Below are 16212 nucleotides of genomic sequence, written 5' to 3' on the forward strand. Positions count from 1 at the left end.
TACAACGATTAGTTTATCCTACCATGAAGGCTTTTCGTGAACTTATGTATCTGGCAAACATGCCTCTCCCGGCTCAATCCTGCTGTAACTCCCCTTCCCGGGACTCCGGCACCACCGGCCTCACAATCCTGGCACACAGCCAAACATTCATAAACGCTATGGTCATAAAACCTTGTCCCAAAAGTCAACACATTCAAAACTCGAGATTAAACCACCGTCAATCTCTCAAGGTCTACATTCAATCATTATGTTTATACTCACGTCCTAGGAATTTCTTGCTCCCAACTCTTCCACTCTTAGGTCACAACCTTCGAGTCATACCGATCTCACTCTCAGACCAGCGTCTTCGAGTTATACCGTCTCACTCTTGGACCACAATCCTCAAGATCTCGGTATCAGGGGAACTACTCATCCCCTCAGGAGAACAACATCCCCTCTGCCACTCTCGGAGCCCTCAGTCCCTCGAGCTATCGGTATTCAGGGGAATCACCATCCCCTCAGGAGCAACAATCCTTAACGACTATAAACATCTCTCGACACAACTACCTCCTGTGGTCCGAGTATAACATTGCAATGTTACACCTGCCCACTCAACTTATATCCAACTGGATTAACCACCAAGCAGAGAAGTATCTGCTCCAACTGCATATGTCCACCTATCCGCCTCTCTAGGCCCGATACCTCTTGAGAATAATCTCATACCGGTCATCTACAACCGCTCCATCCTCTTAACATAAGGTGGAAAGTCCACAACATCCGCAGCCCTCGACTGCACCCCGCCACATGCGGCACAACTGGAGCCTACACTGGTACCCCTCTCGGTAACCGCTCCAACAGCACGCCAACAGATCCACCAACCGATCATCTCGACCCTGGGCTCCACCTGCTGCAACCCCACACCTGGGTTCCCAGCACCCCCGGCACGCTCACCGGCTAATCCCCTCTGGTCCCTCCTGATATGCTTGCGACCCTCTGACGTACCTCCTTGTGGAACTCTGGACCCCACACTCGCTGGCCTCGGGACCCGCCCGACAATGACCACGACCACGTCCCCGTCCACGACCAACTACTCAAACACCTTAACCACTCATCTTCCAAGAGCAGAGGCTAACAAGCAGAAAACAAATCAATACCACACAAAGAAACATAACAATAACTCACCGTGGAATCTCATTGAAGGCTCGAAGAGGATGTTCTAAGACTCCATACCACACACAATTGACTAACTCACATAATCAATTCAAGCATGCAAATCCCAAACATCTACAGCACAATGCCTAGTGAACCCAAACCTAGAACCGTAAGGGCTCTGATACCAAAATGAAACAACCCGACCCCCTTTTTTTTTAATAATTAAAAACAATATATAATTAAGCATCCCATACTACTTAATTAACCAACCCAAACCACAACTCAACATTAAACCAGCAATAACATTAAGCACAGCGGAAACATACCAATAATACAAAACCAACAAATCATCAATACAATAACATTCCTAACCATTCTATCCGGCAACCTACCATAACACTAACCAAGGTTCCAACAACATAACCAACAAATCCAATAACACACAAACGAGACCCTAGATCATCCTCCTCCTCATCGCCATGATTCCACGATCACACTTTTGCCTTTACCTGCACACCACAAACAACAATTGAGATGCGTAAGTATTATCATAAATACTTAGTGAGGCCGTCCTCCCATCTACTAGGTTATAAACACAAGCATATGAGACCCTCATGTTTAAGCAAAACAAACAACACACAATAATACATCAAACCAGGAAAACAAGTCTCGGCTGAGACCAGTGTCGACCGATGCCTCACGGTGTCGATCGATACTACAAACAATGGTGTCGACCGATGCTAAACAGTGTCGACCGATGCCTCTTCTGCAGACACGATCTGCGCGAACACAAACGTCGAACTCCCCTTCCAAATCATCTCAAATCCGTCTCAAACTCACCCAATTACCTCGGAAATCACTGGGAATCACAAAAACAACGAACCCAAGCAACAAAACAACAAAAACAGCAAAGAAAACACCCAAACAAGAGAGATCTCATGCTTAGATCAACCATGGTCAAGCACTCACCTTATCAACTGATTATAACAACCAATACAACCAGTTGAGACCCTCCTAACGTCTGAAACAGCCCAGAAACGCCCTACAACAAGCCACACAACCAAAAACGACTTATAGCAAAACTGGACAGAAACATCAGAAAAGAACAGTCTCAAAGACGAAACCCTAAAATAAAAACCAACCGTTAACTATCAAATCGCTCCAGTAAAAAGCTACCCCTAGACGTCACGAAGCTTCCCACAAAATGTCAGCACGATCGGGCACCACACGAGACCACGATCTCAGTTACAATCTCCGATGGTCCCAACTCGCGTCTGAGAAAACGTGTCTCACGAAACTGCCAATAACTCATCGAGTTGAAATCTAAATCTACTTCTGTAAAAAGGCGAATGACGATGAAAGACTTGGGAATAAACCTACCAAATTTCATTACCTTTGAGAACGATTTGATATGCCGAAACTGTTTCCTCCCAAACCCTAACGATTTTGATCTTTCTCCTTTAATCTCCTTCACACCACAATAGGCTCTATCCTCTCTCTCTATCTCTGAAAACGGCGACAAGACACCCTAAAACCCTTAATTTGTCGCTTTTCCACTTATAACACGATTTAGGGATTTTTCTTGAGTCAAACCGAACCAAACAGCAATTAAAACAAACCGGACCAAACCAGAAAACATGGTGTCGATCAATACACCAAGGGTATCGATCGATACCCACACCAAAACCTTAAAAATTGGTTCGCGGATGTTACACAGTCAACCGACGAGAGCTCTATTCTCGCTACAGGTTGAGATCTTGGGATAATGATGCAGTCGGGTAATGAGTTGATGATGCTTCAAAGGACTGTGATCTTGGATGAACAAAGCTATGGTCGTTGGAAGGTCTGCATGGTTCAGTTGATCCGTAATCTAGGTGAGGATGCTTGGATGGCTGTTAAAGAAGGCTGGGAGCCTCCATATCAGAAAACCGAAGCTGGTGACAATATCACCAAACCTAAGGCACGCTGGACAGTGGAAGAAAAGAACTTGTCTAAATACAAATTTTAGGGCTCTTAATGCTATCTTTGGAGCTATTGATGATGATTAGTTTAAGCTTGTTCAAGGTTGTGCATCAGCTAAAGATGTTTGGGACATTCTGCAGAAGACTCATGAAGGAAACTCAAGTGTCAAAAGAACAAGATTAGACCAACTTGCATCTCAATTTGAAGTCTTAAGGATGGATCCAAAAGAGTCAATTTCACAGTTTAGTGCAAAATTGAGTGCTATTGCTAATGAAGCAAAGAATCTTGGTAAGATCTATAAGAATACCAAGCTGGTTAAGAAATTAATTAGATTTCTACCTTCTAAGTATGCAGCTCATAAAGCAGTTATGAGGGTATCTGACAACACAAACACCTTGAAGTTTGAGGATCTCGTTGGTATGCTAAAATCAGAGGAGATGGAAGTTGCTGAAGAACTGAGAATTCATGGTAAAGGAATTGCATTCAAGGCAGATGAAAGGAGTGATCAGTTGCAAGAGATAAAAAATAACATGTTCTTGATGGCAAGAAACTTTGGAAAAGCTCTCAAACGTGTTGAAAAAGGACATGGACGAGGGTTAACTCGCTGGAACCAAAGTGCTACAGAGAGGTCTTGTTCTAGGCCAAATATATCTGAGAAAGAAAAAGCTGATCGGAGAAAAGAGATTCAATGTCTTGAATGTGGTGGTTTTGGTCATTACAAACTTGAGTCTCCAATGGTTAAGCGCAAGGAGATGAAGTGCTTTCAATGTAAGGGATTGGACATTTAAAATTTGAATGCCCAAACATGGTGAAAGGAATTAATAAGGCATATGTTAGCTTTAGTGATTCAGAATCAGAGAGTGATGGGATGAAGAAGAAGGACGAATGTTGAATCTTTTTGCATACAGTGCTAAAAGTGATGATATAGCTGATGAAAGCTCAGATGATGATGATGAAGAATCAATTTTAAAAGAGAGCTATTGTGTACTCTATGACAATTGGGTTCAGCTGTGTAATGAATAATTGCTACTTATCAAAGAAAAATTGCAGTTGGAAGCCAAGGTCAATATGCTAGAAGAAGAATGCAAGTCTAAAGTCTCAACTTGCAAGGAACTACTCCCTGCTGAAAAGGAGTTGCTTGAGAGAAAACTGAGAAATCTTCAAGAACTCTATGGTTTGAAGAAGGAAAGGTAAACAAGCCTTGAAAGGGAGCTGAACGAGAATCATAAAAAAATTAGAATGTTGAACAATGGTGGCAAAAAGCTAGATGAGATACTATCTATGGGAATTGTAGGATCTCAGCATCAAGGTCTGGGTTATCACAAAGAGGAGACTGTTGAGCTGTTGTCTCGTGATAAATCAGTAAGCTTCATTAAGAGCAATGTAAATCATGAAGCTGAGTCAAGTATTCTGGAAAAAGTGGTACAACAGAAGGTCTCTGTTGCACCAACCAGGAACACACAACATCAACATATATCTTCTTGTGAGCGAAAAGATTAGACTAAATCCCAGCGAGGACGTAAGATTTATGAATGTTTTATTGTGGTAAACCTGGTCATGTCAAATCTTTGTGTTACAAGTTTAAGAACAAGATCAAGGAGCTTTGGATGACTAGGAAGTGCTTTATCGATCCATCTCACTTTTGCAAAGTCTGGGTTGCTAAAAAGGATCTTTACAGTAAGGGTTCTGAACATAATGAAAGACATTATAATCAAGTAATCTAGGAAACTGAGGAAATGAACCTATGTTGCAATCTCTCGAAGATAGTCACTGAAGATGATGTTGGGGTTGAACCTTAGGTTCTACAGAAGCATGTTGCAGAACAACCTGTAAAAGAAAAATTCACAACTGAATCAACTAGATCCAATAGTAATGATTGGAATGAGGAATCATCAGGACTCTTAGCTACATCTAAACAATTGCAAGGTCATAAGAATCAGTCTGTTGCAGTTGAATTTGTTGAGCAAACCGTTCGTCATGTTCAGCTGAATTCTAAAGGAGTGCTGCAACATTGTTTTGTTTCACAGTTTGAACCTAAGAACATTATAAATGCTCTTGAGGATTATTTTTGGTACAAGGCATGATAGGAAGCTTGTTGTGCCTCCCTGCATATATGTCTTCATCCTTTTTTTTATATGAATGTGCACTCACGCTGGGGGAGTATGATGAGATGGTGATATTGGTGATGATGGTGATGTCATAGCTGAATGTGGCTCAGGCTTATGGTTTTGAAAGATTCTAGTACTATTCACATCTAGAGCTTGAGTTGTCACATTCAGATAAAAAGGGGGAGAATGAAAGCATGAAGAAGTTCTGGTGCTACAAGGCTGTGTTGTAGGACTCTGGAAGATGTTTACGCGTCTTGGAGGAGTCATGAATATTGGATGACGTGGCAATACTTTTGAAGGCTTGTTAATTAGAGGACAAGATATTACCATATTGCCTAGAAGATTTGGACTTATCCTTGTTTAGGAAAGTAGGTCATAGGAGGGTTCCTATATATTGTGTTATCAGGCCAAACATGTTGTTTGGCCGTCAAAGAAGAATTTTTAGAACTAAGCGAAAAAGCTTTTAGGGTTCTTAGTGTTTTTGGTTAGATTAAGAATTGGTCAGTGACAAGTCGTGTTGACTGTGTGTAAATCTGATTAAACATATCTTGTAAGATTGTTTAAGTGATTCTTAATAAGAAAATAAGTTTTTTTCTATATTGGCTGCATCTTTGTTTTTACAGTTTCACTGTCTTATTTTTTTTCAGTGTACGTGGTAAACTGCTAATTTGAATTGATATTAAATTTGGCGACTTGATTTTGTGTTTATTTTTCCAAAATCCGATCATATAGGTATATAGTACAAGAGTTTTTTAACTAAAAAAAAAATAGTACAACAGGTCTTTTTTAACTTAACTGTTTTAAGGCCCACAGCTATATGTATAGACTATAGAGGATTAACAAATCCAAGCAATTGTGAAAACATATTCATTGGATAATAAAACCTATACCCTTTCTTAAAACCTGCTCTGACTTACATGTTATTATCTACTATTGTATAGTTTATCTCTCTAATCTTCTTCTCTTGTACATAGATAGAGGAGAGTTGTGTTAGCCAAACTTTGAGAGCTCTAAAACTGTCCAGGAAAATGGGTTTTGCTTGTCTTTTGGTTATTTTTGCTTAACCCCCCTATAAATGTCTCCAGGATGTGTAAGTGCTTGAAAATAGTCTTGGAACCAAGTAAAACATAGTAAAAACGAGAAAATATGATGTTACATGTTCCTTTAGCTAACACTTCTGGAGATCATGTTCACTACTAAAGATGAACTAAAACTTTCATTAAATAAGGCTACTCTCTTCATCTTCTTAGGCTTAATTGTCATTTCCTTGGCAAATCTCTAATAAAATTTCATCATACATTGACATTTTGGATTTAGGGTTTGACCAAGATTGATCGAATTCCTCTCCATAGGCATGAATTCAGGAAGATCCAGCATCTCAAAAAGTAACCTCATCTTCCTCTTCAAGCAACATCGCCATACGAACTTTATTTATGACCGATCAGGACCCAGAAAATATTTTTACGGTGGTCATAATATTTTTTGAACCATATCACAAATGTAAAAAGCTAAAAAAAATTGCAATTTGTAGAAAGGGAGAATCAAACCTTGGTTTAGGGGTGTCAAAAGCCTACAAATATACCATATGTGCTAACTAAAACTCTAGGATTTCTATACAAAACAATAATTCTCTCTTAATAGGTATGCCGGTGTGACCAATAACATGATAAACTAACTGCAAACTTGACACTTTCTCAAACTTTCGACTGTAGAATCGATCCTTCATACTCAAAAACAATCGTAGTTTAAGAGAAAGAGATAAACTAGCGGATATAACCTAGGATAATCAAAATTTAGACGAACATGGATGAACGAATATATTGTTAAACAAATTATTAAATTTTTTTTTAACAAAATCTTTAAATTTTGTTCATGAGATAATGACTATAAGAAAAAAAAACATTTTTTTTAATATACCTAACGAAAGAACCCATGTAAAAAAATAAAAAAATGAAAGAAATGGTTTAAATGAAATTAACTCTTTTTAACGTGATGAAATTTGAATAAATAAAGAGAAAAAGAGAGGAAATAAGAATCTTATACACTAAAGTAAGGTTTTTTTTGACAAATTCTAAGAAATTGTCATTAGACACTCTATTATTTCTACATCTGTCATTTTCTCTTTAATACTTTTAGTGTATTTTTTTCAATTGACTTTATATGATATACACTATATTATTTATCTTTATATTGAAGACAAAATATAATTTGATATTATACATTATAAGATGATCAATTTATTCTTTAATTTGGCATCCTAAATGATTTTCTCTTTTATTTTTTTACTTTAATAGATTTTTCTCTCTAAATATTTATAATTATATATATTTAAATATACTTTAGTTTGTTTTAATTAGAATAAGATTGCATATATATATTATATAATAAAGTAAGGTTCTCTTTTGACAAGCTCTAAGAAATTGCTATTTGACACTCTTTTTTTTCCGACATGTATCATTTTTGCTTCAATATTTTTAGTGTATTTTTTTCAATTGACTTTATATGATATACATTATCTTATTCATCTTTATATTTAAGACAAAATATAATTTGATATTATACATTATAAGATGTTCAATTTATTTTTTAATTTGACATATTGTCCCATAATGATTTGGCACTCTCTTCTTTTGAGATGTGTTATTTTCTCTTTAATTTTTTAGTGTATTTTTTCAATTGACTTTATATGATATACATTATCTTATTTATCTTTATATTTAAGACAAAATATACTTTGATATTATACATTATTATAAGATGTTCAATTTATTATTTAATTTGGCATATTGTCCCATAATGATTTTCTCTTTTATTTCTTTACTTTAATAGATATTTCTCTCTAAATACTTATAATTATATATATTTAAATATACTTTAGTTTGTTTTAATTAGAATAAGATTGCATATATATATATTATATAATAAAGTAAAGTTCTCTTTTGACAAGCTCTAAGAAATTTTTATTTGATACTCTTTCTTTCCGACATGTGTCATTTTTGTTTTAATATTTTTAGTGTATTTTTTCAATTGATTTTATATAATCTACATTATCTTATTTATAGACAACATATAATTTGATATTATATATTATAAAATATTTAATTAATTATTTAATTTGTGTGGTATATTGTCAATAATGATTTAACCCTTTTTTTTTTGACATGTGTTATTTTCTCTTTAATACTTTTGGTATATTTTTTCAATTGTATATATAAGATATACATTATCTTATTTATCTCTATATTTAAGATAACATATAATTTGATATTATATTATAAAATATTTAGCTAATTCTTTAATTGGTGTAGTATATTGTTCCATAATAATTTTATTTTTTATTTTTTACTTTTATTTCTTGGTCTCATTTATTTCTCTTTTAATAAGGAAATGGTTTGGAGAAGTAGGGGGGAGTTCCTTCCCATAAAGCCGATACTTTTAGGGACCCATTGCTACAGCCACGTGACCACGATTCTTCCGCCAGCTGGCATTGTCTCCCCTTGTGGACCTTTCTTCAAAAGTCGTCCTTTGCTTTCCGTGGGTTTTTTTTAAAAAATTTAAGCTTTGCATCCACTATTTGTTTACGTTTTATATCAAACGTTTCTACAATTTGTAGTGATAATTTAGTTTTTTTCCCTTCTCAATATATATATATATATACATATATATGTTATGGCCGTCTTTACTTCACAATTACGTCACCAACCCATTTTTTTGGCGGTGTCTTGTTTTCTTATCTAATCATATATTAAAATACCAAACTGACTAATATTCTATAAACAATTGTAGATTAGATGTAAACAACTTAACCAATGCATTGGTCATATAGCTTATGAGGCATAACTCCCACAAAAGTTTGGTAGTTGCAAATATAAGGAGGAGGACAAACGATAAAAAAAACTCACCAGTTGAAATTTAGGTGAGCACATAATTGTTCTTTATATTGCCGTAAGAAAACCAAACCCTATGTAAGAAATAACTACAATCATTTGTTACATACAATGGCACATGCAATAAAGTAGAGAATTTGACCTAATTTCTCTCTTTTGCTTAAATATTCTCTCTTCGACCACTTTATTTTGTTGTTGTTGTTGTCAGAAGTCACACTTGAAAGATAGAAAGAGAGAAAGAAAGAAAGAAAGAAAGAAAGAGAGAGAGGCTAAAAGGGGAAAGAGTGAAAGTAAAGTCACGTCGGTCCGTTTATCAGAGAGAAAGAGATAGTAAGGACTCAGGACTAAGAGTGAAGCCTAAGGGAAGTAAAAGATTGTGTTATTGTCGTTGCGGTTAAGCTCTCTCCTCTTTTATCTTTTCAATATTCCATTTCTACCCTTTTCTTTTTCAAGTCTCTCTCTCTCTCTCCAAACCACATTTGTCTGTCTGCAACTTCACTGTCTCTCTCTCTCTCTCTCTCTCTCTCTCTCTTTCTCTTGTCTTTCGATTGGAGTTTACTTCTTCTCTACTTCCAATGGAATCTACGCCGCCGGATGATTGTTCCGTTAAGGTTGCTGTTCACATCAGACCGCTCATCGGCGACGAAAAGATTCAAGGTTGTAAAGATTGCGTCACTGTCATTACCGGTAAACCACAGGTACAGTTTCAGTTTCCATAATGTTATAAGCTCTCTCTGCTTTGTCCTGTCTGATTATTAAACTGGACTTGCAGAAGAATTCTTTAATGTGAATTTTTAGCAGATTAGCTTTTTTTTTTCTTTGTCTCGGAATTGTCTCTCCCCCCCCCCCCCCCCCTGAGATCTAGATCTTGAGAGACTTTTTTAGAATCAGTGATTTTTTTCAGAGTGTTTAATTTTTTTTTTATGCATGTTTGACCAAGCTAAGTAGTTCTGTTTTTTAGAATTATTGCATCATTAAATTATTTCCTTAATTAATTAGCTCACTAGATCAATTGTTTTTGTTGCTAATTCTGAACACTACTGACCCTTACTTGTCTTCTTGCCAAAAATAAAAATAAATTGGGAATTGTGGTTTGAAATCTTTAATTTGCATACACATGCTTAAATGTTAGGTGGAAACTTTTGATTGTAATTTATGTGTTGTGAATATGATGATGGCAGGTACAAATTGGATCACATTCATTTACATTCGATCATGTATATGGGAGCTCTGGTTCCCCATCTACTGAAATGTACGAAGAATGCGCTGCCCCGCTCGTTGATGGTTTGTTTCAAGGCTACAATGCTACTGTTCTTGCTTATGGACAGACGGGTTCGGGTAAAACATATACAATGGGTACGGGCTGCGGAGACAGCAGTCAAACCGGAATCATCCCTCAAGTTATGAACGCTCTCTTCAACAAGATTGAAACTTTGAAGCAGCAGACTGAGTTTCAGATCCATGTTTCTTTTATCGAGGTAGCTTTCTTTCTTTCTTTCTTCCAACCTCGTTGTTTCTTGGTTGTTTTGTAACCCCTCCTGACATGACATTAATGATATTTGATTTGGTAGATTCATAAAGAAGAGGTTCAAGATTTGCTGGATCCTTGCACTGTTAACAAATCAGACACTAGTAGCACTGGACACGTTGGCAAGGTAGCACATCATGTCCCTGGGAAGCCACCAATACAGATACGAGAAACATCCAGTGGTGTTATCACACTAGCAGGATCCACAGAAGTCAGCGTTAGTACGCTGAAAGAGATGGCAGCTTGTCTTGACCAAGGGTCTGTCAGCAGGGCTACCGGTAGTACTAACATGAATAATCAGTCCAGGTGACCTATACACTTTGTTATTAGACATAATAATATATGTCTTATGTACAACTTAATACCTTAAAACTGTCATAAAAAAGTAGTCATGTTTTTTTTTTATTGGTATTTCCGCAGTCGTTCACATGCCATATTCACAATCACCGTGGAGCAGATGCGCAAAATTAACACGGATTCTCCTGAAAACGGTGCTTACAATGAGTGCTTGAAAGAAGAATATCTGTGTGCCAAGTTGCACCTAGTAGACCTTGCTGGTTCAGAACGAGCCAAAAGAACGGGTTCTGATGGTTTGAGATTTAAGGAAGGTATGTATGTGTTCATCGATCTGTTTTTTTTTCCCAAAACCAGAGAAATAAAGCTTTTTTGATGACTGTGCGCTGTAATGGAAGTTGATTCTTTTTCACCAGGAGTTCACATAAATAAAGGCCTCCTTGCACTCGGTAATGTCATCAGTGCGCTCGGTGATGAGAAAAAGCGTAAAGAAGGTGCCCATGTTCCTTACAGAGACAGTAAACTTACACGGCTTCTGCAGGTATATATATATATATATATATATATATATATATATATATATATATATATATTTTTTTGTTTTCAATTTTGCTTCATGTAAACACTGGTTTGCTCCATTCTCAAGGTGTTGTGAATGTTACTTTTTTTTTAAGGATTCCCTTGGAGGTAACAGCAGAACTGTGATGATAGGTAGGTAACCTGCAAGTTTTTTTTTTTTTTTTTTTTTTTTTTTTTTTTTTTTTTTTATCATTTGTTTTCATTCTTATTTATCTGCGCAAGTTTGGTTAATGCTCATTCAATTTCTCCATGCTTGCTATTCGGGTTCCTCCAGCTTGCATCAGTCCGGCAGATATTAACGCGGAGGAAACACTTAACACTTTAAAATATGCAAATCGTGCTCGAAACATCCGGAATAAACCTGTGGTATGAAGCTATCCTGCTATGCCAATCAAAAGAAACTAATTAATGATTAAAACTTGATTACTCTAAATTGTCTTAAAAAAAAACAGGTTAATAGAGATCCTGTCTCCAGTGAGATGCTAAAAATGCGACAACAGGTAGAATACTTGCAGGCAGAGCTCTCTTTAAGGAACGGAGGATCCTCATGTGCAGAAATCCAGGTATGTTAGTTAGCGTTTAGTATCTTGGATTTACATGTAGTTTTTCAGGGTTATAAAGATGGTGTGATGATGATGTAGGTTCTTAAGGAAAGGATTTCTTGGCTTGAAACTGCTAACGAAGACCTTTGCCGTGAACTTCATGAGTACCGTAGCAGATGTCCTGGTGTAGAGCATTCTGATAAAGACTTTAAAGACATACGAGCTGTAATACTTTTATTTCCTTCTTATATGCGGCTACCCATATTGAGGTAGACTATTTATGCTAGATCCTTTTTACTATTATGAAATGCCTGAATTATGTGGTGGCAGGATGATTTTGTTGGTTCTGTCAGACCAGATGGGCTTAAAAGGAGCTTGCACAGTATCGAGTCCTCAAATTATCCCATGGTTGAAGCCACAACAGGTATAACACTAGTTAAAGGTGGAAAAGAGTCTTCTTTTCGACTCAAAAGAGTTGGGAAACTAAAAGAGGCCTTTTATTATCTGCAGGTGATTCCAGGGAAATAGACGAAGAGGCAAAGGAGTGGGAGCACAAGCTCTTGCAAAATAGTATGGACAAAGAGTTGCATGAACTGAACCGCCGTCTAGAGGAAAAAGAGGTCTCTTTTTACTCGTTATTTCATGCACTAGAATGTCGTTGGTGGTTGGTTCCCTTTTGTGCATATAGAGATTTTTATTCTTGTCTATAAATCGATGTGTGAAAACAGTCTGAAATGAAGCTCTTTGACGGGTATGATCCGGCTGCGCTAAAGCAACATTTTGGAAAGAAAATTGCAGAAGTGGAGGATGAAAAGAGATCTGTTCAGGTCCGGTCGAACATCACTTTCAATTGGTGCTTCTAAGAAGTTTCATTACAAAAACGTTTTATGAGTTGTTAATTTGTTTCTTTCTTTCATTCAGGAAGAGCGAAACCGTTTGTTGGCTGAAATTGAGAACCTTGCATCGGATGGTCAAGCACAGAAGTTGCAAGATGTGCATGCGCAGAACTTAAAAGCGCTTGAAGCACAGATTCTAGACCTTAAGAAAAAGCAAGAGAGCCAGGTTCAGCTACTGAAGCAGAAACAAAAGAGTGATGACGCGGCTCGGAGGTTACAAGATGAAATCCAATCCATCAAGGCACAAAAGGTATACAAAATATGATACATCTCTGTTGGTTTACTCTGAAAATGCAATCATGTCATCATGCATATAGACTCACTCATGTCACACCTTCTCTTTGACAGTGCATTAGTTTTGATTCTCTTCCTTTTACCTTTCTAGGTTCAACTGCAGCACAGAATGAAACAAGAAGCAGAACAGTTTAGACAGTGGAAAGCCTCCCGGGAGAAGGAACTTTTGCAGGTACCTTTTCCTTTTTCTTTTTACTTAAAGCATTGATATCTTCTGACCAAGTAAGTCTTTTCTCAAATGATCTTAGATTCTATTTTTACTTAATATTTAAACTTTTTACAGTTACGGAAAGAAGGGAGAAAGAGCGAGTATGAAAGGCACAAGCTCCAAGCTTTAAATCAGCGCCAGAAACTGGTAAACACAAGATTGTTACCTTGTAATTTTGAAAGCTTGAACCTTGAGTTATATTTTCCATTATCTCTGAAAGACCAGGAAAGAAAGAAAAAGAAAAAAAAAAGAAGAAAGAAGATTCAGCTGTGAAACTAAAAGAAAATTTTCACTCTCAGGTTCTTCAGAGGAAGACAGAAGAAGCTGCAATGGCTACCAAAAGGTTGAAAGAGTTGTTGGAAGCTCGGAAATCATCTCCTCGTGAACACACTGGTATGATTAATAAAAACTTTAGGATTGGGTGTTTCGCGGTTTAAGCATTAGTAAGATACTTGGAACACTTAAATGTAACCATGTCACCAAGTAGTTAGTTGATTGTTGTGATACGTACGTTTACATAGTCTATTGGAAATTTGCACCTAATCTAGTTGATTCATCGAGCCGGTTGCATAGATATCTTGGGCTATGTAGGAGTTATCATATAAAATACGCTGGTTCTTGTTTTATGTTTTTGTTTTTCTAAGTAGAAAACTATCTATGCAGCTGGTACAAATGGCTTTGGAACAAATGGTCAGGTACGGGTTTAACACAGTCCCAATTTTTCTTTATCTTAGGTAATAATTTGTATCATTGTGATTCTTGAAAAGTCTTGATTCAATTCATACTCGTGTAGACCAATGAGAAGTCGTTGCAGCGTTGGCTTGATCATGAGTTGGAAATCATGGTGAATGTGCATGAAGTACGTCATGAGTACGAGAAACAAAGCCATGTGTATGTCTCGAATGCATTTTAGTTCTGCAATAGTTTTAGCATGACAATGGCCGTTATCTTTTATTTTATTTTGTGGTTACTGATTATGCGTATAACGATAATTTCAGACGCGCTGCTCTGGCAGAAGAGTTGGCTGTTTTAAGACAAGTGGATGAGTTTGCAGTAAAAGGGTTAAGTCCTCCAAGAGGAAAGAATGGCTTTGCTAGGTACTTTTTTTTTTTTTTTTTTTTAATTTTCATGAATTTTTCATTGCTTTCTAAGTTGCTCCCTATTCTTAAATACGAATTTTGTTTCAGGGCTTCATCATTGTCACCTAATGCAAGGATGGCCCGGATATCGTCACTTGAGAACATGCTCGGTATATCTTCTAATTCTCTAGTAGCAATGGCGTCACAACTTTCTGAGGCAGAAGAAAGGGAGCGGGCCTTTACAAACCGTGGCCGCTGGAACCAGCTACGATCAATGGGAGAGGCAAAGAATTTGCTTCAGTATATGTTCAATTCTCTTGCCGAAACAAGGTGCCTTGAGTCAACATTCAAGAAAATCGTTTTCAGCATTAGAGTTTAATCTCCAATCAAAGCTTTTCATGCATTCTTTTCTTTTTTTTTTTTTTTTTTTTTTTTTTTTTTTTTTTTTTATGAAGGTGCCAATTATGGGAGAAAGATGTAGAAATAAAAGAAATGAAAGATCAGTTCAAAGAAATTGTTGGCCTTCTGAGGCAGAGTGAGTTAAGAAGGAAAGAAGCAGAAAAGGAGTTAAAAGTGAGGGAGCAAGCAGTTGCAACTTTAGTAAGATTTATACCACCTTTCTTATTCTATCCATATTTAGTTTTGGTTTGCCATATTAACACATGAGAAATAAAATGTTGGTGCAGGGAACCCCACCGAGTTCAGTGAAAGATTTAGCTGAAGACCGGAGCACAACGTCTCCAATGACCGTGCCAGCACAGAAACAGCTCAAGTTTACCCCAGGGATTGCTAACGGGAAAGTTAGAGGATCGGCTACATTTATTGATACAAACAAGAAGGTTAAATTCATTTTATTATTGCTTTTCTAGGATTACATTGGCGCATAAAAACACAAGCTTCATTATAGTGGTGTAAGATTCCTATGCAACTTTTGGTTGGTGCAGATGGTACCGATGGGACAAGTATCGATGAGAAAACTATCAGCCGTAGGAAAACAAGGTGGGAAACTTTGGAGGTGGAAGAGAAGTCATCACCAGTGGATCGTTCAATTTAAATGGAAGTGGCAAAAGCCATGGAGACTCTCGGAGTGGATTAGGCACAGTGACGAAACACTCCTCAAGTCAAAACCACGACTCAAGGCTCTGCCTAATAAGATCATGTGATTTATAGTTGCTTGCCGTTTTCTGAGAGAATCTTTTAGTGTCCAAGCTCTCTCTACTTGTGAGTATGAGACTTTTATGGAAAGGATCATCCAAATGGGTGCAGGTAACAAATTCTTCTATTACTATTTAAGAGACTTGGAGATGATATCATTGTCTTTTCTAACGAAGATCAATTCATGCACAACAGAGAGAGTAGGCTTGCTTCCGTGTTTCATTTGGGAGGAAAACTCTTAAGGTTTTGTGTGGTATGAAGAACCTCGTTATTTGGCGTGTCTACCGTATTAAGGAGAACCATCAGGACGAGCGGCGGGTGCTGCCAATCGCTTGCTGTGGCCTGTAGCTAACAGATAGTTGACGGCTTTCTAGGAGTCAGATTGTTCTTTTCATGTTGATAGAATTGACGACATTCTTATACACATCTCTAAAGGAGTTCATGGAGGAAATAAACCCGTCCTCAAGTTGCAGATATTTGTATGAACAATACCACTTTTATTTGTTCTTTGGTTTGTTGTAAATGAGAAATATTTGTTTTAGTGTCTAG

The 16212-nt window shown here is 37.0% G+C and overlaps 1 protein-coding gene across 2 annotated transcripts; it reads left to right on the plus strand.

Moving 5' to 3' along the window:
• Window positions 1-8605: 8605 nt before the first annotated feature.
• LOC147948311 (kinesin-like protein KIN-4A) lies at window positions 8606-16209 on the plus strand. Of its 2 annotated transcripts, XM_087480852.1 has the most exons (26): window positions 8606-8735; window positions 8988-9117; window positions 9297-9786; window positions 10270-10566; window positions 10660-10922; window positions 11037-11224; window positions 11327-11451; window positions 11585-11621; window positions 11764-11855; window positions 11942-12052; window positions 12131-12256; window positions 12362-12455; window positions 12542-12651; window positions 12760-12858; window positions 12953-13177; window positions 13313-13393; window positions 13505-13576; window positions 13729-13822; window positions 14093-14124; window positions 14223-14320; window positions 14428-14526; window positions 14617-14838; window positions 14964-15108; window positions 15195-15347; window positions 15453-15774; window positions 15859-16209. In XM_087480852.1, the coding sequence occupies exons 3-25, from the start codon at window positions 9664-9666 to the stop codon at window positions 15669-15671; spliced, it is 3105 nt and encodes a 1034-aa protein (XP_087336978.1). In that variant the 5' UTR covers window positions 8606-8735; window positions 8988-9117; window positions 9297-9663; the 3' UTR covers window positions 15672-15774; window positions 15859-16209. The 2 variants fall into 2 exon arrangements, with proteins under 2 accessions (XP_087336978.1, XP_087336974.1); XM_087480848.1 differs by lacking the exons at window positions 8606-8735; window positions 8988-9117 and having other exon boundaries at window positions 9201-9786; window positions 14428-14838.
• Window positions 16210-16212: the final 3 nt, after the last annotated feature.

This window comes from Camelina sativa, chromosome 2 (genome assembly GCF_030686135.1).
Source record: "Camelina sativa cultivar CO46 ecotype springtype chromosome 2, ASM3068613v1".
NCBI classification, from domain to species: Eukaryota; Viridiplantae; Streptophyta; class Magnoliopsida; order Brassicales; family Brassicaceae; genus Camelina; species Camelina sativa.

What these genes read in the sequence shown, in the direction of transcription:
- LOC147948311 (XM_087480848.1), top strand. Translation starts at nt 9,664, where the DNA reads ATGGAATCTACGCCGCCGGATGATTGTTCCGTTAAGGTTGCTGTTCAC. An exon ending in CATGGTTGAAGCCACAACAG is followed by an intron (nt 12,456 to 12,541) that starts GTATAACACTAG and finishes TATTATCTGCAG; the next exon opens with GTGATTCCAGGGAAATAGAC. An exon ending in GCTTTGGAACAAATGGTCAG is followed by an intron (nt 14,125 to 14,222) that starts GTACGGGTTTAA and finishes ATACTCGTGTAG; the next exon opens with ACCAATGAGAAGTCGTTGCA.